The sequence below is a fragment of the Heterocephalus glaber genome, unplaced genomic scaffold, assembly GCF_053883595.1.
Source record: "Heterocephalus glaber isolate CG9 unplaced genomic scaffold, H.glaber_assembly_v1.0 deba00000347, whole genome shotgun sequence".
NCBI lineage: Eukaryota > Metazoa > Chordata > Mammalia > Rodentia > Bathyergidae > Heterocephalus > Heterocephalus glaber.
Window position 1 is genome coordinate 21505321 of NW_028258143.1, and position 22746 is coordinate 21528066.

The 22746-nt window shown below is 36.3% G+C and overlaps 1 protein-coding gene across 7 annotated transcripts in view; it reads left to right on the top strand.

Moving 5' to 3' along the window:
• Epb41l5 (erythrocyte membrane protein band 4.1 like 5) overlaps window positions 1–22746 on the top strand; it is a 167278-nt gene that overhangs the window by 119350 nt on the left and 25182 nt on the right. For 6 of the 7 annotated variants that reach the window (XM_004836051.3, XM_021236549.2, XM_087198126.1 and 3 more), the window contains 3 exons: window positions 9892–10055; window positions 13474–13571; window positions 18615–18743. In XM_004836051.3, coding sequence (XP_004836108.1) covers window positions 9892–10055; window positions 13474–13571; window positions 18615–18743 — 391 coding nt within the window. The remainder of the gene's footprint in view (window positions 1–9891; window positions 10056–13473; window positions 13572–18614; window positions 18744–22746) is intronic. The other variant, XM_013076723.3, reaches the window with a different exon arrangement.

The following is a 22746-nucleotide window of genomic DNA, read 5'->3' on the forward strand; positions in this document are numbered from 1 at the left end:
TAAAAGAAGCAAATTGGCAGTTTTTAAAAGCAAGACTTAACTATATGTTGCCTGTAAGAAACACACCTTAGCTGCAAAGACACAGACTCACAGTAAAAGGATGAAAAATTATACTCCATGCAGATGGAATTTGAAAACAAGCAGGCGTAGCCATATTCATGTTTGACAAAGCCAACTTCAAGTCAAAATTAAAAGAGACAAAGAATGTCACTACATATTCCTAAAGGGGATGCTTCACCAAAAAGATATAATAATTGTAAATACATATGCACTAAAAGTTGGTGCACCAAATTTCACAAACAATACTTGACATAAAGAGACAGATTCCAAAAATTCATTACAATGAATGATTTCAGTACTCCACTCTCACAATAGACATAAATTACACAGTAGAGCAAGTGAACTTAACAATTATCTATAGAGTATTCCATCCATCAACAGCCAAATACACTGCTTTTCAGCAACTCACAGAACTTTATCCAAAATAGACCATATCTTAGGTCAAAACGTAAGTCTTAATAAATACAAAAGAAAGAATCTCCTGTATCCTATCAGATCGCAAAGGAATGAAACTAGAAATTGACAAGAGAAACTACAGAAACTACACAGATGTGAAGATTGGATTATACACTTAGAAACAGTGAGTCATTGAAGAAATCAGGAAGAAGTGGGAATAAAGAATTCTTAGAATCAAATAATAGAAACACACATACCAGCAACTGCAGGAAACAGTGAAGGCATTTCTAGGTGGGGAGTTTATAGTTAAACATGTCTACATTTAAAAATCAGAGATCACAACCTAATGATGCATCTCAAGGTCTTAGAAAAACAGCAAACCAAGCTCAAAACCAGTGGAAGGGGAAAAAATAGTAAAGATCAGAGCTGAAATTAATGAAATGAGGACTAAAAGAATACACAATGATTAATGAAACAAATAGTTCTTTGAAAAGATGAGATTGATAAACCTTTAGCCAAACCTAAAATAAGAGAAGACCATAATAAATTAAAGATAAAGAAGACAACATTACAACATAACCCTGAAATCCAGATATTAGGAAATATGCTGAAAACATATTCTAATTAAAAATCTCAAAGAAATGGATGAATTTGTAAACACAATACAAACTATCAAAATTGCACCAAGAGAAAAAACAAATCTTAGATCAGTAACAAGCAGTGAGATTAAAGCAGTAATCTTTTTTTTTTTCTAAGACCAGGCAGATTTACTGCAGAATTTTCTGCACCTTTAAAGAGTTAACATGAATGTTCCTCAAACTATTTCATGAAATAGTAATGGAAGGAATGGTTCTAAATTCATTGAACACAGCCAGTATCACTGTGATATCAGAACTGGGTAAAGACTCAACAACAAAACCAATATCCTTGATGAACATAGATACAGAAATCCTTGATAAGATTCTTGCAAACAGAATCCAGCAGCACATTTAAAAGATCATACATTGTGATCAAGTTGATCTCACCCCAGGGATACAAGGATTGTTCAACTACATAAGTCAGTAAATATAATACACTACATATAAATAGGATCAAGGATAAAAATCACAAGGTCATCTCAGTATATGCAGAAAGAGCCTCCAGTAAAATTCATAACTTTGTGCTTAAAAACCCTGAAGAAATAGAAATACTTATAAAAGTATCAGACCTCAATATAATTAAAGCTGTAATATGGCAAGCCCACAGCCAACCTACTGAATGGGAAAGAACTGAAAGCATTTCCTATAAAAGCAGGAACAAGACAAGTGTGTCCCCTTCCACTTGTGTTCAGTATGGTACTCCAAGTTTTATCCAGGACAGTTATACACAAGAAAAGGGATACAAATAGAAAAGAAATGTCAATTTATTCCTACTTGCAGGCAATGCAATCCTTTACCTAGAAAACCCTAAAATTCTTCTCCACAAGAATTTTAGTTTTGATAAATGTAATAAAGTGGCAGGATGTAAAATCAGCATAAAATCAATAGCAGTTTTTACACCAGTAATGAACCTGCTGAAGAATAAATTTTTTAAAAAGTTCCATTCACAATAGCTTCAAAAAATACGTAAGAGTAAACCTAACCAAGGAAGTGAAAGAACTCAAAAATGAAAAATACAGAACACACTGAAGAAAGAAATCAAAGAAGACACTAGAAGATAGAATGACTTCTTTTGCTCATGGCTCAGCAGAATTAATACTGTTAAAGTGATCACATTGCCAAAAGTGACATACAGATTCAATGCAGTCTGTATCAAGATACCAGTGACATTGTTCATAGAACTAGAAAGTCCTAGAATTAACAGAAACACGAAAAACCCAGGATAACCAAAGCAATCCTGAGCAAAAGAAGCTGGAGGCAACACAATACTCAATTTCAAAATACAGTATAAAGCCATAGTAACAAAACCAGCAAGGTACTGGGACAAAAAAAGAGACATGTAAACCAATGAGATAGAATAAGGGACATAGGAACAAACACACAACCATAGCTGTCTTATTTCTTTTTAATTCTTTCATTTATTATTTGGATCCTCCATGAGAATGAAGCTTCTAAGGACAGGAATTTTATCTATTCAATTCTGTCCCCAGTGCCTAAAACAGGGCACATAGTAGGCTTATTATTCAACAAATGAATATTTGTTGAACAATTAGGGGCAAGGGTTGGTGAGTTCATATAAAAATTATAAATGTATAAATGCATATCAGGATGATGATAAGTTTATACAAAAAATGTAGGAAGCGTTTGTAACATACTTGAAACTAGCACTTAAAAGACATGAAATTAGGAGCACAGAGGCTAGAGATAAAAATTAGTTTCATCAAGGAAGGTCCTAAGAAGATCACTTAACATATACTCATGTAGAATTAAGATGCAGAGGGCAGGGCAGAATAAAAGAGGGGATGACCAGATATCGAGTAGGTGAATGTGCAGCTCAGATAATGCTAAAACCAAGTAGCTCCTGCTTACTGTTATTTACTGACTCGGCATAAAAACTGACAGATTATGAAACTCTTGGGACAAAAACTCTACTTGATCACATTAAGAGCAGAAATACATAAGCATAAAGCTGCACTTACCCTTTGCATTTCAGTTTTGTTTCTGTTATTCCTCCATGGGGGCAGGAGGGGTAATACATATAACAAACATTATTTTCTCCTCTTTTCTGTTGTCCACGGGAGCTAAAGATGCATGGTGGCAGGGCTTGCCTGCCATTCAGCATGAATATTACACATGATAAACAGCATCTACAGTGGTGTCTCTCTTCCTTTCTGGGTCATCTGCAACTTCACTGGACTTGGGCGTACGACCTTTCCTAAAGAGCCATGACCTCAACCCTGGCAGTTTCTCTCTTAATTCCTTGTTGTGCATGCTCTTGGCAAATGCAGGCACAATTTCAGCCTACAACTGTGTAACATGTTTGTGTGCTCTCCCACACAAGGAATGCTTTGCTATAAAGATATCTCTTGTTTTGTATGAAATAATTATTGCATTTCGTCCCTTTCATGAAATGTGCCATTCTACAGGTAGAAAAAAGTACTGTACTGAATGACTTTTAGGAGAGATATCAGGTGAGCAAAGTGAAGAAAGCAATATTTATTGAACATCTAATATATGCTATACATTGTGCTATTAGAAGTGACCTATTATTCATAATAATCTAAAACATTTTCCATGATTAGCATATGGGGAAACTGAGTTGTACAGAAGATATCTTGCCCAAAATCACACAGCCATGAAAAAGATACATTTTACAGAATAAAATACACCTCTTACAACTATAGTATTACATTTCATTCTTAGGACATGTTGTATGGCAAACATAATTATCCCCATTTTGCGGACATTGCAAGTAAAAAAAGACTGATTCATGCAAAATTATTATTTTGCTGTTTATAAACTGAAAATTATTTTAAGTCATTTCACCGTCAAAAATCGTATTATAGTGCCAGGCGTGGTGATGCATCCCTGTAATCCCAGCTCTTGGGGGGCTGAGGCAGGAGGATCATTGTGACATTGAGCCCAGCCTGGGTTACATAAAACAAATTTCATATCATTGTTAAATGATGTTGCATTAATAGAAATGCTATGTTTCTCACAGTAGCTTAGAAATATAAATGAAATTGTTAGTTTTGCTCAAGGTTTTTTTTTTTCATTTTTTAAAAATCACAATGGAGAAACAAAGCTGAAATTGGTTGGGAAATGTTTGGAAAGACTCAGCAGTTCTTTGCTGAGTATGTCACAAAGACTTGTGCTTTGAGGTTTCAGGCTTCTGCCCACGCTGGGTACCTGTCTTCCGTTGTCTTCATATTTACGTTCCCCTCTAGGGCTAGATAGTTTCTTCTTGTTTGCATATCTGAGACTTTCTTGACCACTTAGGTGCTAAAGGTTTACCCCTTTTTTTTTTTTTTAACCTAGCTATCTTATTCTTTCTTAACAAAGCATACTTTGGAGGAAGGACAGCTTTTCTAACAAAGGGTACTGGGAAAACTGGATATCCACATGTAGAAGATTGAAACTAGATTCTTATCTCTCACACTGTACCAAAAACAGTTCAAAATGGATAAAAGATGTTTGTATCATACCTGCAACTTTGAAAGTTTTGAAACTCCTAGAAGACAGCACAGGGCAGAGTCATAGGCCAGGCAAAGACTTCTTGAGTCAGACTCCAATAGCAGGGGAAATAATAGCAATAATAAACAGATGGGACTACATCAAACTCAACAACACAGGAAAACAATCAACAGAGTGAATAGCCTACAAAATGGGAGAAAATCTTTGCTAACTATAGTATTCTTCTGTTGGAGGTTTAATCTCCAGAATATATAAAGAACTAAAAAAAAAATACCCAAGAAAAAAAAATCCAATCAATAAATGGGCAAATGAATCAGCCAGGTGTGGTGATACACATCTGTAGTCCCAGCACTCTGGGAAGGTGAGATAGAAGGATCCCAAATTTGAGCCTAGCTTGGGCAATTTAATGACTTAGCAAGATCCTGTCTCAAGATTTAAAAAGTGTTGGGGATTTAGCTCAGTGTAAAGCTGAGTTCAGTCCCCTGTACCAACACCAAAAAAGTACAAATGGCTAATATATATGTGAAAAAATGTCAACAGCTTTAGCCATCAGAGAAATTCAATTCAAATCAGAATTACATTAAGATCCCATCTCACCCATCAGAATGGCTATCATCAGGAATACAGGTAACAATAAATGCTGGGAAGCATGCAGGAAAAAAGGAACTCTTCTGCATTGTTCATGGGAGTGTAAATTAGTATACTGTATTTCCCCCAAAATAAGACCTAACCAGAAAATAACCCCTAGCATGATTTTTCAGAATGCTTATAATATAAGCCTTACCCCCAAAATAAGCCCCAGTTAAGATCGTCAGCCAGACCCATGCAACACATGATGGACATATTGAATTATAAAATATTATAAATATTGACATTAAAACTTAAATGATAATATAAATTAAGTATTTATAAATACCTAAGTGGGCACCTTTGGATGAGAGGTAAACAGATGAACTTGACTTACTGCCAAATGACCAGAGTACAGACACAACACAGAAATAATGTGCATACTTAATAATGGGCATGGTTGTATCTAATATGAATATTCATAATTCAATACATTGTGTATTGTAATGAACACATTTAGTGAACTCGTTAAGTGTTTTCTGCATTTTAGTGCCTGCAGTTTTTTGTTGCTTTTGTGTGGACCATCATTCTTTTTTTCTTTTTTTAAAAGTGTTTTGAGACAGTTTGAAACAGAGTCTTGCTCTGTAGTCCAGGCTGGCCTTGAACTCATGGCAATCCTCCTGTCTCAGCCTCCCAAGTGCAGGGATTACAGGCATACATCACCATGCCCGGCTAATCATTCTTAACTGTTAGCATTTTTGTGGCCACTCCTGTCTCAACACTTGATTTAATGGAAACTTTGTGAAGCACAACCTTCAAGAGGTCTTGACTTGGCCTTGACAGCTGTGTTGCCAGTACTGTACAAGCAGGTTACATGGATAAGAAGTGCTCATTTAAAGATAGCTCTGTTGCTGGACATGAGAGAGTGGAGCCAGTGATTCTACAGGAGGAGTCACAAGCAATTCAGGCCAAAATCAGAGTTTGGAGAGTAATGATGATGTTCCAGAAGATGACAAGACTGTATTTGAATAAATGTAGATATCTGTACATGAATAAATTTAGATTGTTGCACATGAAAAACTAAGACATTCCCTGAAAATAAACCCTTTTCATCTTTTGGATCAAAAAGTAGTATGACTCAGCCTTATTTTCAGGGAAATATGGTAGCTAGTATGAAAAGTGGTACAAAGTTTCCTCAAAAAACTAAAACTATAGCTCAGTGGTTTCACCGCCTGCTATGCAAGTGCAAGGACCCGAGTTAGATTCCTGGTACCAAAAAAATAAAAATTAAAACTAAAGCTACCATTTGATCCACCTAAACTACTCCTTGATATATTCCCAAAATAATTATAAAGTCACCATACTGTAGAAATGTACCCCACATCCATTTTTATTGTACTGCAATTCACAATAGCTAAGCTATGGAAACTGCCTAGATGCCCATCAACAGGTGAATGGATTAAAAAAAATACAGTATATATATACACAATGGAGTATTATTCAGCCACAAAGAAGAACAAAATCATTTCATTTACAGGAAAATGTGTGGAACTGGAGATGATCACATTAAGTGAAATAAGAAAGTCAGGTATCATATGTTTTCTCTCATGACCTGATAGTACGAGTGAGGCTTGGGGGAAAGTCTTAGTCACTTAGAAGCAGATTGATACAGGTGGGAGGAGAGAGGGGAGTAATGGAATCAGAATATGAGATAGGCATATATTATGCCAAAATGAAACCCACTAGTCTGCTAACTAATATGCACTATTTTAAAAGACATGAGACTTTTTTAATGTGTAAGATTATGGTATTTAAAATGCATAGTTGGGTGACTTCCTGGTACTCATGCTTATGTGTAGTCCCACCTCTGGAATTTGGGCTGATTCTGGGACTGGTTTTAACAAACAGCATGTTATATGGGCTGTTTGATTCATTGAAAGCTCCCAAAGGTTCGGCATCACTGTACAGCATAATGCCATGTCTCTCCAATCCTAAGGTACAAGAAGTCCTAGCAGATTCGAGTAGCTTTGGCATTCTTGCTGACCCTCATACACTGCTTTGTAGATACCATGTAGAAAAGCCAACTGGAGGGAGAGAAAGCCTTAGTTAAGACACCAGCTGACCCAACTGAATGTAGCCACAAGAATGACTACTAGCAAAAATAAGTAGAACCACCCAGGTGGACCCAGTTCAGAAAGAAGACCTGTGAGCAAATAATTGTATTGTAAAAGCCAATATTTTAAAGTAGTTTGTTAGGCAGCAACAGTTGGGTAGTTATATGGTACTGAGCATTGAGCCAAGGACCTTTATACTGAGCTACAACCACAGCCCTTTTCTTTTTAATTTTTTGAGACAGGGTCTCACTACATTGTCAATCTGGGCTTGAATTTGCAATCTTCCTACCTCATCTCCCAGAGTGCTGGGATTATAGGCATGTGCCACCATGCCTAGCTGCTGTTTTGGGTGTGTGTTGTGTGTGTTTTGGACTACTGGGGATGGAACCCAGGAGTACCCTACCACTGAGCTGCACCATTGAGCTACACCCCCAGCCCTTCTTCATTTTTATTTTGAGACAAGGTCTTGCTAAGTGGCCTGCCTACATGAGGCTCTAATTTATGGTCTCCTGTCTTAGCCTCCCTCAGAGCTGAGATTATAGGTGTGTGCCATTGTGCCTGGCATTCTCTTTCTTGAGTTAGGTGATGGCTATATGGATACACTAAGTCCTTGACTTACGAGCAAGTTCCATTCCAGAGAACATTCATAAGTCAGATTCATTTGTAATCCAACAGTGAGTCTTATACAGTACATCTGTAAAAATTCACAACTTGATTGTTCGTAAATTAAGGACTTGCTGTATTTGCCTTATAGTGAGTGATATGCTAAGCTACACATCTGTTTTGTGTGTTTTTCTGAACCAGTGTTTTATTTTAAAATTAAAATCATTTTAAAACTGGTATAGTGGTGCATACTTGTAATCCCAGAACTTTGGAAGGCTGAGGCAGGAGGAACTCAAGGTCAAGCCCAACTGGGGCAACTTGTGAGACCTGGCCTCAAAAAAGTAAAGTGCTGAGGATGTAGCTTAATGCAAAGGCCCTAGATTCAATCCCTAGTACCAACAAACTAAAGTATAAAGAATAAGTTTTTAAAAATAAAAGAATTTCTTTTTATCATTAGTTTGAAGTGGTTTGGTTACATTGTACTTTGATGTTGTTCATATTTCTTCTGTTTGGAGTTGTTGAGATTCTTAGATCTGTGGGTTTAGTTTTCATCAAATTGAAAGATTTTTCAACCATTTTCCTCAAATGCCTGTTCTACCCCTCACTTTGGGACTCCTGTTATCCATAGAGGAGGCTACTTGAAGTCCCATAGCTAACTGACACTCTTTTTTAATGTTTTAGATTTTTCTTTTCTGTTCTACGTTTCTTTTGGATAGTTTCTGTTGCTATGCCTTTGAGTTCAGTATATTTTTCTAATGTCTAATCTGTCAGTCCTATTCAATGTATTTCATTTCAGATATTGATTTGGGTCTTTGACTTCCAAAGCTGTGCTTAATTTTTAAAACATATGGAAAATAGTTACAATAACATCTTAATGCCTTTCTCTGCTAATTTTAACATCTGGATCAATTTCAGTTGATTTTCAAATGATTGTTCTATTCTATACACTGTGGGATGTCTCTTCCTTCCTTTTTGCATTCCAGGTCATCGTTGAATGGAGTTGAGCATTTCAAATTTTTTTTTTTTGAGGGGGGTGGTGCTGGGTATTTTGGTGTTTCTCTAAATCTTCTTGAATCTTTTAAAGGAATGGTACAGTCACTTGGAAACAATTTGATCCTTTCAAGTCTCACTTTATGATTTGTCAAGTGGTCTGTTGTAATGCGGACTAGGTTAATTGCTCTCCAGGCAAAACATTCCTGAATACCCAGAGCTGTGTGAATTATGTGTTTTTGTAGTGTGTGAGTGGGAGCAGGCACCAGTGGCCAGTATGAGTGCCCCCCCCCATACGTTCACGTAGTTCTTTCCCAGGCCTTGGGATACTGTATTTCCTCACCACACATGCAGCTGTCAGTACTCTGCAGAATACTTTGAGGGGAGCCCTTTGCACATTCCCAGGGCTCTGTACTGTTTGATCCTCTGGCATTCTGTCCTGTAATCTCTCGCTATCTTGGTCTCCCCAGATTCTCAGCCCCATCTTCTCAACTAAGGAAGGACTTGGTGTTCTGCCTCATTTTGCTGCCTCTGCACCATCACCTAGAAGTTTTCTAAAGGCAGTTGTTAAAGCTCGTTTCATTTCTTTCCTGACTTTCAGGATCATTCTCTTACATTCCCTGATGTCTAGTATCTTGAAAATAGTTTATTTATCCCCTTGAGCTTATTTGGGTCCCTTTTACTCCATCTTGGGTAGCAGGGTTTTGAGAGGTGAATAAAGCCTTTTTTTTCCTTCAGTATTGAGGATTAAACCCAGAGCCTTCCTTCCCACTGAGCTGTATCCACAGCCCAATTTTTTATTTTGAGGACAGGGTCTTTTGAGTCAGAGTTGGCCAGGCTGATTTTGAACTGGTGATTCTCCTGCCTCAGACTTTTGTAATCCCAAAGTTCTGGGATTACAGACATGTACCACCATGCTCGCATGCCTGTAAAAAACTGTTAATAAAACTCTTTCATGAATGTTTTTTCAAACACGAATTTTTTTTGAATTTTAAATTCTCTTCATGATAAATTTCTTGGCCTAAGTAAGTTTTCTTTTACCCTTACAGCTTGCCTCTGAATACTGATTTACTACAGAAGCCAGACTTCCTGGAAACTACCATTAGTGATGTAATTGAGGTATCAGACACCATAGAAACATCTCCAACACTGGATGACATTAACACAGCCACCATGCCATCTGGGTTAGAGGATACTAAAGTTGAATGTGGAAGTAAGTACATATTCTGTACCACATCAATGGCTTTTTATTTTATCTCCCTTGAAATGAGATACCTAAATTAGTTCCTTCAAGAATATTCTATGCAGTAGTTGAATTTTTAAATTTAGTTCAGAATATTTATGCTGCCTTGCCTTTTGGCTTAAGAGGACATTGAAATATTTAAGGTAATGTAATTAAGGCCATTAAGCCATTAAACATATGTATCGTTTATAAATCATTAAGCCTTTATGAGTTTTCATTCTTGGTTTTTACTTGACATCTTGAGTACAAATTAAGAAAAAAGTTTACTTAAGACACAGGATTGAGTAAATATTTGAACATTACATTAGCTCTTGGAAAGTATTTTGTTATTCAGGATTAATATTGTTGCCAAGTCCCAAAAGAAGAAATAATACACAAAGAATCTTGCTTTCCTTAATTTTTTCAGAGGCTAAAAAGAGAAAGTAAATTGTTCATTGGAAGTGTCTATATATTTAAGAATTTGGTTTGAGCAGAAAACATGAACTATTCTTAAATAGGAGTTTCAATTGAATTTTAGTATAACATGTATTCTCAAAGCAGCTTGTATTTATGTGGTTCTTGCCAATTTTGATTCTATCACAGGCTAAAATTAGACACGATATTTAAATAACTCACAGGAAATTGCCAGTCAGTGCTGTCATCTCTAAAGTCTATAGAGTACGGCAATAGTATTTAGTAACTTAGAAATAAGAAGTGTTAGTGAAGCTGAGGATTTAGCTCAGTGGTTCTGGTGCCTGCCTCACAAGTACAAGGTCCAGAGTTCAATCCCCAGTACCAAAAAAAAAAAGCGGTAGTGAAAAATCTCACAGTTCCATTTAATAGGACATGCTGAAGTGATACTGGTGAATGGGATTAAAAATTTGTTCTTTTGTTCCCTATGTAACTATGACAAATACACAGCTAAACAAATGTTCTGGTATACCATGCTGGTTGTTTTTATTGATGTCTGCTATGTTTAAGGTATGCTTGTTAGTCTAAGGTCAGGAAATTTTCATTTATTAATGGCAGTTTTAGAATAGTATAATGCAGATTTTTAAAGGTAATAAGTTATTAGATTAAGAAATTCTCCTTTACTATTCCATTGTACTTTGCAGTAATTTTTTGTTGTTGTTACTTCAGTTTTGACAGGCTTGCCCTGGACTGTAACTCATTAGAAATGCTTGCTCTTTGTTACTTGAAAGATGTGAGACATAACAAACAAAAGCTGTCAGAATTTAGATCCAGCTATTTCTAATGCAAAGTATTTCCAGGTTAAAATAAAAAGTCTCCTTCATAGAGATGGATTTCAGTTACATTCCATTTTATGTCCATTATATGAATTCAAGCAGCTTAATTCCTTCAGTGTTGTAATAGTATTGTATTAGCAAACACTGAGTACAGAGTCACTAGCAGATTGTACTAGGTTAGAACAACATACTGTAATGAGCCTGGGATGCCTAGAAAAGAAAAGATCAAATGAGATATGATAACTCTTGAAAGTCTGGTATATCATTGAATTTTTTATTGTGCTTTGTTGGTGAAACTTAGATGAGCAATTTTCAAGTATGGGAATGCAAATTGTGCATCAGTATAGTGAAGAAATTTTTTTAACTGTTTGCCATGGAATAGAAATAGATACATAAGGGTTAATGAGCTCCTCATTACAGAAACTGTTCAAGGAGAGCTTATACTGTTGAGGTAGTTCCAGAAAAAATTCTATGGTATAAGGGTTTCATTCAGTTCAGATTTATGTGCTCAGTCAATGAGAATAAGTAGAGTTTTTTTTTTGTACCAGGGATCAAACTCGGGTCCTTGTACTTGCTAGGCAGGCGCAATGCCACTGAGCTAAATCCCCGGCCCAACTAGAGCATTTTTATGTTAAGACTTAAGGTCTTCTAAGTCTTGGTGTGCAATTTATTGTACATTTTATTTTGGTTATAATATCCTGATTCACATTGGTACAAATAGTAACTTGTTTTTCATTAACTTTATTGGTATTTTAGGTATACAATATGATGACATGTGTCATTGGGAATTTGTACCTTTACATGATATATCTTGGTTCTTATTTTTTTCCCCTTCCCCTGCCCTCCCTTCAACTGCAAATAGTTAACTTTTTTTTACCAGCTTATATGACATCTGAGCATGTTTGTCAGCCAAACAGAAGTAGCAGAAGCAGCCTTATTTCAACTAAAAAATAAATATATTTCTATGTATATATGTGTGTGTGTGTGTGTGTGTGTGTGTGTGTGTGTGTGTATAGTTATCAGCATAAACTAAAGCATTTCTGGTGTCAGCATCATGTTAAAATTAGTATCAAATAATTTGAAGCGTAGCAAAACCAGAGATGGGAATTGGATAAATGTATAGCAAAGATTTTGAGACTAGTGTTGAATTAGGCACTTTTTGCTTTGGTTTTAAAAGCTCTAGTATCAGAATCTTACCTCCTGAGACTTACATAATTATTCTAAGGTGAGCCCTGGAAATGAGTCTTTTCTGAAGGCTGTAATACTAATCTGCAACGAGGAAAGAATCCACTGGATTATTGATGCCACTTTTAGAAGATCTCTTTGACCCAGAGGACATGATTTCATAATCTTCTCCTCCCTTTTGCCTGATCATATAGAAATTATTAGGCATTCGACAAGTTTTTTGTCATGTGACAGTGTAAAAAATTCAAACTCACACCAAATTAATCCTTGCTATATAAGATTTTATCAAGGTGATTAAAGAGTTCACTTAAAGAGGAATTATTTTTATTATACTATCTTAGAGAACTTTTAAAATAATGTATCTTACAGCTACGGAAAACATTGGAAGACAAAATGCTTGTCCTGCCTTACACCTGATGGTTTCAGTATATCATATGTTGAAAGAATGAATATGTGTCCTTTTATCACTTTGCTCCAAATAAGTTTTAGGCAGTATGTAGTCAGGACCAGAAACGAAGACAGGGGCCGGGGATTTACCTCAGTGGTTTCGCCGCCTGCTGCGCAAGCGCAATGACCCGACCGAGTTCGATCCCCGGTACCAAAAAAAAAAAGAAATGAAGACAGCAAAGTACTGAGGTCAGACATGAACTTGAGGTGAGGTTATGGAAGAAAAGGACTATGTCATAAGTGTTCTGTGGACTTCAAGTCTCTTAAGCACATATGCTATTGAGAGTTCATATGCAGTTACTTTTTAGGAGCAGTGCTGACACGTTACACTACTTCAGATTACATAAATCTTATATTAATGGAGAGTAACCTGGTTATAAAAAGAAAATACATTTATTTTATGTTCATCTGGATTGTTACTTTTAGTGGATGTAATTGTTGAAAAACAAATCTTACATCTGTACCCTTACAGAACTGTGACAGCCTTGCAAACTGATAGGTTTTTTCCCCCACCATAACTTTTTTTTCAGCATTGAAAGATGCGTCAGAGAAGCTCAAACAGCTTGAGATAGAGAACAGTCCTTTGCCACCCCCCCGATCCAGCGTCGATGTTAACATCAACAGCCAGGTATTCAGATCTCTCTGCTGTCTATCTGTTACACATCTCTAGCGCTCCAAGTAATCTCTTTTTTTTAAAGATAATACTTTCTTTTGCTAGGAAATACGTGTCTGTTTGTGCTGAGCTTTTATAAACCTATTTTCTTAATTTAAAAGATGAAATTTATGAATGTTTAGGAGGAAAGTTGTACAACAGCATTAAGAATTGTAAAGTCATCTAATGGTTGTTTTTTTTGGTACCAGGGATCGAACTCAGGACCTTGCACTTGCAGGCAGTGGAACCACTGAGCTAAATCCCCGGCCCATAATGATTGTTTTTTAAACACAGTCAAAAGTGTACTGCTGTTAAACTTTTTATTTTGTTTCAGCCCATCTGGTTGAAGAACTTGCTAAAAGTCTTTTGAAATTATAGCAGAATTTATTGGAAGAGAGCTGCTAAATGAAGAATAGAATTTCAGATGCTTCATCTTCATCTTTCATTCCCTTCTCTGTCCTCTGAGTTTTATTATTTTTTTATTTGGCACAGAGTGAGAGATGCACACCAATTAAACCAGTTTATTTTTATAATTTTTAATATTTTTCTTATTTCTATATTTAATTTATAGGGATAACTAAAATAAGTTGAATGAGGTAGAAATTTTATAATTAATCATATCAGCTACCAGCTGATTTTAAGCAATGATCTGGGGAAATATTCTTTTTTCTATATATAGACAACTGATAACAAGGCCAAGATGACTTCTGTTTCTTTTTTAAAGAAGAAAGGGGATGAATTGATTTGCTTTGTTCTGTCATCCTTGTATAACTAAGTAATTTCTTTAGAGATCAGTATAGAGTAAAAAGTGACTATCCTTGCATTATCATTGCTAGTATTAAAAATGTCCTTCTAGATCCAAATCCATCCTTCCTTCCTTTCTTCCCTCCCTCCCTCTCTTCTTCCTTTCTAATTTTTTCTTAGAAATACTTTTTAGAACCTGAATTTCAGAAAGCCTTTCCATTTTCTTGACCCTTCAGTATTGATTTTATTTGTCTGTTGGCCTTCACAGTTATAGTTTGTTTATATCTTTGTAAGGTAGACAAATGCAAGATCAGAAACAGAAGGGTAAATTGAAAACTTAGATGATTAGTGAAGAGTAAATGCCCTACATACCTTGCTGTAATATTACTGAGCCTCTGAGACAAAGAATCTGTTACACTAATTTTGATTGTTTAAAAAATGAGGATGGAGTATGAGTTCAGGATACAAAAGGAAGTAAAAACTGAGACAAGAGCAGTGGTGCTGAACCTGTGGCACACATGCTGCAGTGAGCACACCAAGCCCTCTCTGTGGGCACATGAGCCAGGTCACCCCAGCATCAGATAGATAGCAGCACACATAGGAGCAGTGTTGGTGCTTTGTGATAAGTAAGTGGGTTTTGGTTTGCAGTTTCAGTACTTGGTCTCTAAAAGATTCACCATCACTGGACTAGATGAAGGACAGTATGACATTAAGAAACACTTGGAAGAGCAAATAGCTAGGAAAAAAATAGCTAATATTTAGTGAGGGACTGCTCCATGCCAGGTAAGAATAGAAAGAAGAATTCAGTGTTGTACTAATACATAAAGAACACCAGACTACACAAACTGTAGTTAGTAAGTGTGTTGTCAAAAAGTTGATTCATGTTTTATTAACATGACACATTTTTAATGCAGGCTAATTTTCTACATCAACAGGTGGTGTTTGCTTAAGGAATAGAAATTAATTTTAGTGTCAGTCTTACTAATCAAACTATTTTCAGGAAGAAAACCTACTCTAAAATACATTATTCTGAAGCAAAATACAATTACTGAATGACTAGCTCTGAAAATGGTGCAACCAAGAAAGTATGAGCCAGTGACATAATCTTGAGGTTCAGATGAGAACTACTGGCAGAGTTGGCTGTTTCATGAGAACCCGTTGCAGAGAGCTCTATGCCACAGCAGGCCTGTATTGCACGGGACTGATAGACACCTGTGATGTTTTTATACTATTGACTCAGTTCTACAATGTGTTTATTGTGTACTTTTTGTAAGATAGAATATTGTGTGGAGTTCACAGATGAATGACAAGGTCTTTGCCCTCAGGAAACTTTAAACTTGTGCCAAAGAGCCCCATAGAAGTTAGTATTTCAAATGGCCACTCCAGTGATCATTTTCTGTTCCACATCTCTTGAGCTCATGGAGTTTTCAAATGATAATGTCTGAGAAGTACAGTTATTTAAGGCAAAATCAGGATTCATGAAGACTTTGAAAGGCTGGAATGATGGACTGAATTTAAGAAAATAAGCCCTTACAAGTATAGGATTAAGGTGAGGGGCTAGAATATACTAGCAACATGTGTGAAAATAAATTAAGAATATATAAATGCAGTATTAATCAGCTGCAGAACAGCTTTGATGTATTAATTAAAAGAATTTAAGAAGGGAAGTCCAACTTGGCATGGTAGCACATGCCTGTAATTCTAGCACTTAGGGAGGCTGAACCAGGAGGATCAAAAGTCAAGTCCTGCCTGGGCAACTTAGCTAGAATGTGTCTCAAAAAGGGCTGGGAATGTACCTGAGTGATAGAGTGCCCCCAGGTTTGACCCCCCCATACCACAAAAAAGGGGTGGGAGAGTCCAACCATAGTACATATTTTGTTTGTTTCTGGATATCATTATTTTAAAGTGATACAGAAAAAAAATCTGAAGCAGTTTGAGAAGATTCCATATGGTGAAGGGTCTTGAAACTAAGTTATAACTGGACATTATGAACTTGAAGATCACCATGTAGAAATCTCAGAAGAGAGGACTTTAGCCATATTTAGTTATCTGAAAAGCTATTATGTGAAAGATGAATTAATGTGACTTGTTTTTTAATAGCCTCAGAGAAAAATTAAGGTCAGTGCATATGTTAGAGGCATGCAGATCTCACTTTAACATAAGAAGCATTTTCTAGGAGCCATTGGCAGATTGAATGCACTGACCAAGGAAGCAATGATGCCAGAATGCGAGGTTCCTCAGGCTAAGACAAAAACCAAACCACCTTTTGCAGTATTTCGGTGGTTAGATGAACTGTTGGATTATGCTGTCCACTTTAAGATGTCATGATTCTAAGGATCTTCATAGAGATTGTTCACTCTTGGTGCCTCCTGCTTTCCATTTTCTTGTTCTGTGTCTTTGAACTCCTTTAGGGGTTATACTATATCAAGTCTATAGATTTTTCACTTTTCTCCCCTCAATTATCTGGGGCAATCCAGAATTTGTTTATCACCAAATTTCATTTTAGGAATCATATTTTTTCTTTGATGAATAATCAAGTTTAAGAATGCTTTAAATAGGGCCGGGGATTTAGCTCATTGGCACCATGCCTGCCTTGTAAGCTCAAGGTCCTAAGTTTGATTCCCGGTACCACAAAAACAAACAAAAAACAAACAAAAGAATGCTTAAAATAACAGAATCTACACTGCATTTATTAGCAAGAACAGTGGACAGTTAACGTATACATAACGTTTAACAATTAAATCTTCTGGGGCTAAAAGATTAAAGGCAGGGCATGAAGACTATTAGAGATTGACTATTTCCATAAAGGGGCAGATAGTAAATATTTCAGTCTTTGCCAACGATGGAGTCTGTGTGTCACAGCCACCCAATTCTGCCATTGAAGCACAAAAGCAACATAGAAAAATGAGCACTGCTATGTTATTTACAGTGACAGGTGGTGGCCCAGATTTGCTCTGTGGGTTGTAGTTTACTGATTCTTTCTCTTGGTTAGAAATTTAACCTTGCAACAGGGTGCTACCTCATATTGGTTCTTTGTAATTAAAAAAAAAAATAGAGAGGGTCTAACTATGCAGTTCAGGCTGGCCTTAAACTTGCTATAGTCCCAGATGTATCTTTACCCTTTTCATTTACTTATTATCCAAACATTGAAAGGATATAAGTAAAAAGTAGTCTTTCCCCCCATCCCACTTTGGACATAGAAGGTATGATGAGAGATCCAGTTTCACTTTGGGGAATGAAGGCAATCTTTAGACTTTACTCACACATAGGAAGTCCGCACTTACCCAGGAGTCAGTGGGCTAGCTGGTCCATACCACTTAACTAGTAAACAAAGATATTGCTTTTTAAGATGTAAAAGTACATATATATATATATATATTTTTAGACAGGGCCTCACTATGTAGTTTGAATGAGCCTTGATTTATAAAAGACATAAAAGACTTTTTCAATTAGTAGGAACCATTCTGAAGACTTGGAGGTCATAGGTATACAGTCTAGACTAAAGAAGTGATTCTCAGGCTTTAAGTGTATCAGAGTCACATGGGGAAGCTTGTTAAAAATTCAGATTGTAGAGTATCACCCAGGAGCAGATGTGGGAGACCGTATTAGAACACTAAATTAGAATAAACACATCCATTAAATTTTCATTTTTCAAACCTGAAAGGTAGAATATATAATCCTGTACCTGGAAGCCAGCCTGTTATTAACAATTGCTATTTAAGGTAACCAAAACATCTGTTGTAGTGTAGATAATTTGAATTTTTAAAAATTTAAAATTTTCTGCTTTCTCCTATTTATATCTTTTCACAGTAGTTAATTTTCATTGTTTTAATTATGTTCTTCATTGACTGAACTTTTGTTTTATTTTTTTCATAAGTCTATATCTAAGAATGACCTGTTTATGGCCCTGTTACTTGAAATCCCAGACACGGTCATCTCCCTTTGCTACCAAAATGAAATCTGATTAGTAAGAATCTCTAGAAATCCTTGGATTCAATTTCCTGTCTTTATGCAACTGAATAAATCACCTGAACCATCAAAGACAAAGGCACATGGAGAATGTGTGATATTTGCATTATTAATTCCAATTGGATTAATTCAGAGGCTAATTCTCTAATTCTGGTAGATGTTGTAGGAATTGACAATACCTGGAATGAGGTAAAGCTGCGTATGACATATTTCTTGATAATATGAATACGAACTTTCATCAGTCCTTTCCTATTCCCACATAACTTTAGCCTGTCAGGGCTAATTGCAATAAATTTTACTATTTAGGCAGAAGTGGTGAAGTTGACTGAGAAATGTCTTAATAATGCCATTGAGAGCCCAGGATTGAATGCCATGAGAGTTCCTCCTGATTTCAAGAGTAACATTTTGAAGGCTCAAGTAGAAGCAGTGCATAAGGTAAGCTACCTTTAATAGACACACTGCTGATGAAATGAAAAGACATAGGATTTAGTGACTAGAGATTGTATGTGATACCAAGGACCATATTCAAAACAATGAAATGCCCTCCTCAAATCTAAATTCAAGTAGAGCTCAATTGAGACAGCTCAATTAGTCGTGAGGTACAAGATCTGAGTAAAGATTTTCTGGTATATAACAAGCTTTAAAAAGCTCAATTCTTTTAAAAGTAGGTCTCATTTTTTTTCACTTTTTTTTTTCTAGTACTGGAGATTGAACCCAGGACCTTTGTACTGAGCTACATCCACAGCTCTTTTATTTTTGATTTTGAGACAGGATTTCACAAAATCATTAAGTTACCTAGGATAGGTTCAAACTTGTGATCCTCCTGCTTCAGCCTTCCAGAGTCCTGGGATTGCAGGAATGCATCACCACTGCTGGCATTTATTTTTCCACTTTTGCAGCCAGAAAACTCAGGGATTTTTTTTTTTTTTTACTTCCTTTCAATATTAAGTCTGTGATTCTAGGTCTGCCTTTATCCATGTACTAGTCTCACCACCCACCTGCCCTCACTTTGGCAAAATTTTAATATTATTAGCAACAAGAGTGAGGTGCAAGGTGAAGAGTAGTCTGTGGCATGGTGAAAGATAATGAGTATGGCCAGCCTCCGGGAGAGATGTGGCAGCCATACTTTCCAAATCAACTTTTCCTTGGCTCTCCTTAACTTTCAGACTTACCCTCCATAATTAAATAAACCAGGACAAAAGCCTGTCTCATCAAGTTAGCTTATGAACTAGGATTTCAACATTTCCTGTTGTTGAAAAAATGTGTTTTACCTGTCCTCTACCCATGCCCAAACGTTAAAGAGAACTGAGATGACTTTAGGAATATTGTTGATGCTTTTAAGCTCACCTCTCACCCCAAAATAAACCATAATATAAACATAAAAATAAATATAAAATATTACAGTATAGGCTCTAGAATCCTGTTTCTCTCCTACCACCTACCAACTTTGTGACTTGGAGCAAATGAGTTCATTTCATTGAGCCTCAGTTTAATTATGTTTAAAGTAAGATAATAGTAATACCTACCTTAAGGTATGCTGTGAGGATGAAATAAGATACAGTGCCTAGCACATAATAAGCATTTAAAGAGTGTTGACCACCATAGTGATAGTAGCAGTAGTCTTAATAGCCGCTGTCATTTACTGGTCTGTGTGTTTTTGTGTCCCCTAATTTGTGTTGCAACTTAATCCCCAAAATAATGCTCATGGTAGTAGAACCTTTGAAAAGTGATTAGATCTTTTCTTTTTCCTTAAATTCTTTTATTGGTACATTTTGGGTATACAATGCATTTATATTTATCATGGGAAACTTGTACCTTTACATGATGTATCTTGGTTCTTATTTTTTCCCCATTCCCTGCCCTCCCTTCACCCCCTCCACACTTCCCTATTTACAAAGACTTTGTTTCCAATTTTTCCATTTCTCATAATTTTTTCTTTGCCTTCTTTCCTTTCCCCTACCCCTTTGGACCCTTTCTTCCTATTTCACATTATCAATTATTCATTGTAATCATTGGTACATTTCAGGTATACAACATAATGACATTCATCATTGGAAACTTGCACCTTTACATAATCTCTCTTGGTTCTTATTTTTCCCCCTTCCCCTGCCCTCCTTAAGCACCTCCATCTCTCCCTATTTACAAAGACTTTGTTTCCACTTTTTCCATTTTCTCATATTAATTCCATTCCTTTCTTTCCTTTCCCCTACCCCTCCCACTTCCCCTTCCTCTATGCCCCTTTTTTTCCTATTTCACATTATCTTTTATACCTTTTAGTCCTTATTTACACTTTGTTTCTCACACTAGAGAAACTCTTTGGTATTTACACATGTGTGTCCTATTTATTTCATTTAAGAGTATTGCCTCAATGTGTATCCATTTAGCTATGAATGTGTCTAATTTTTCCTTTTTTATGGCTGAGTAGTGCTTCATTTTATTAAAAAACCACATTTTCTTTATCCAGTCTCCAGTTGAAGGGCATTTGGGCTGTTTCCAAGTTTTAGCTATTACAAACTGTGCTGCTATGAACATGGGCGCACATATATTACCACTGTGGTATGATTCTTTTAAGTCTTTGAGGAAGATCCCCAGCAGTGGAAGAGCGGGGTCAAATGGGACTTCCAGTCCTATTTCTTTGAGGTATCTCCATACTGATTTCCACAGTGGTTGCACCACTCGACACTCCCACCAGCAGTGAAGCAGGGTTCCTTTTCCCCACAGCCCCACCAGCATTTGTTATTGGTTGATTTCATGATAGCAGCCATTCTTTCCGGAGTGAGGTGGAATCTCAGTGTTGTTTTCATTTGCATCTCTCTAATGACCAGTGATGTTGAACATTTTTTCATGTATTTATTTGCTATTTCTACTTCTTGTCTGAGAAATGTCTGTTCATTTCAGATGCCTATTTTCAGATTGGGTCTTTAAATTTGGGAGGTCTGATCTTTTTAAGTTCTTTATAGATTCAAAATAGTAGGCCTTTGTCTGAGGAACAGCAGGTGAAGATTTTTTCCCATATTGTGGGTTGTCTCTTCATACTGCTGGTGGTTTCTTCTGCTGTGCAGAAGCTTTTTAATAAGAAGAGATTCCACTTGTTGATTGTTTGTGCTAGTTTATGGGCAACTGAGATTTTGTTCATAAAATCTTTTCCTACAACAGTGTCTTCTATAGTTCTACCTAGCTTCTGTTCCAGCCGGTTCAGCATTTCTATTTTAATGTTTAGATCTTTAATCCATTTCAATTTTAGTTTAGTGCATGGCGAGAGATATAGGTCTAGTTTTAATCTTTGGCAAGTTGAAACCCAATTTTTCCAGCACCATTTATTAAAGAGGCTATCTTTCCTCCAGTGAGGGTGTTTGGCTCCTTTATCAAAGATGAGATGACTGAGTGTGTCTGGAGTTGTTTCTGCATCTTCTAATCAGTTCCACTGGTCCTCAGGTCTGTTTCTTTGCCAGTACCATGCTGTTTTGATCACAGTAGCTTTGTAGTAGAGTTTCAAGTTGGGGATTGTGATACCCCCTGCCATGTCTCTGTTACCTAGAATTGCTTTTGCTATTCTGGGTCTCTTCTTGTTCCAAATGAATTTTTTATTGTTTTCTCAAGGTCTGTGAAGTATGCTGCTGGGATCTCAATTGGAATTGCATTGAATCTTTATAGCAATTTTGGAAGTATGGCCATTTTCGTTATATTAATCCTTCCTACCCAGGAGCAGGGAATGTCTTTCCATTTTCTGATATCATCATCAATATCTCTTTTCAGAGTGCTATAGTTTTCAGAGAAGAGGTCTTTGATTTCTTTCCATAGGTTGATTCTTAGGTATTTCAGTTTTTTGGATGCTATTGTGAAAAGAATTATTTGCCCTATTTCTCTCTTAGTGAGTCTGTCATTTGTGTAGAGGAAAGCTATTGATTTTTGTGTGTTGACCTTGTAACCAGCTACTTGACTGAATTTGATTATTAAGTCTAGAAGACTTTTGGTGGAGTTCTTGGGGTCTTCTATATAGAGTATCATGTCATCTGCAAATAATGACAATTTAACTTCTTCATTTCCTATCTTTATTCCTTTCATTTCTTTCTCTTGTCTAATTGCCATGGCTAATGTTTCCAAAACTATATTGAACAAGAATGGTGATAGTGGACATCCTTGTCTTGTTCATGATTTTAGTGTGAAGGATTTCAGTTTTTGACCATTTAGTATGATACTGGCTGTTGGGTTTTCATAGATGACTTTTATCAGTTTGAGGTAGAGACCATCTATTCCAATTTTTTGTAGGGTTTTTATCATAAATGCATGTTGGATTTTTTCAAATGCTTTTTCTGCGTCTATGGAGATAATCATGTGGTTTTTGTCCTTGCCTCAATTGATACAGTGTATTACACTGTTTGATTTGCATATGTTGAACCATCCCTGCATCCCTGGGATGAATCCCACTTGATCAGGG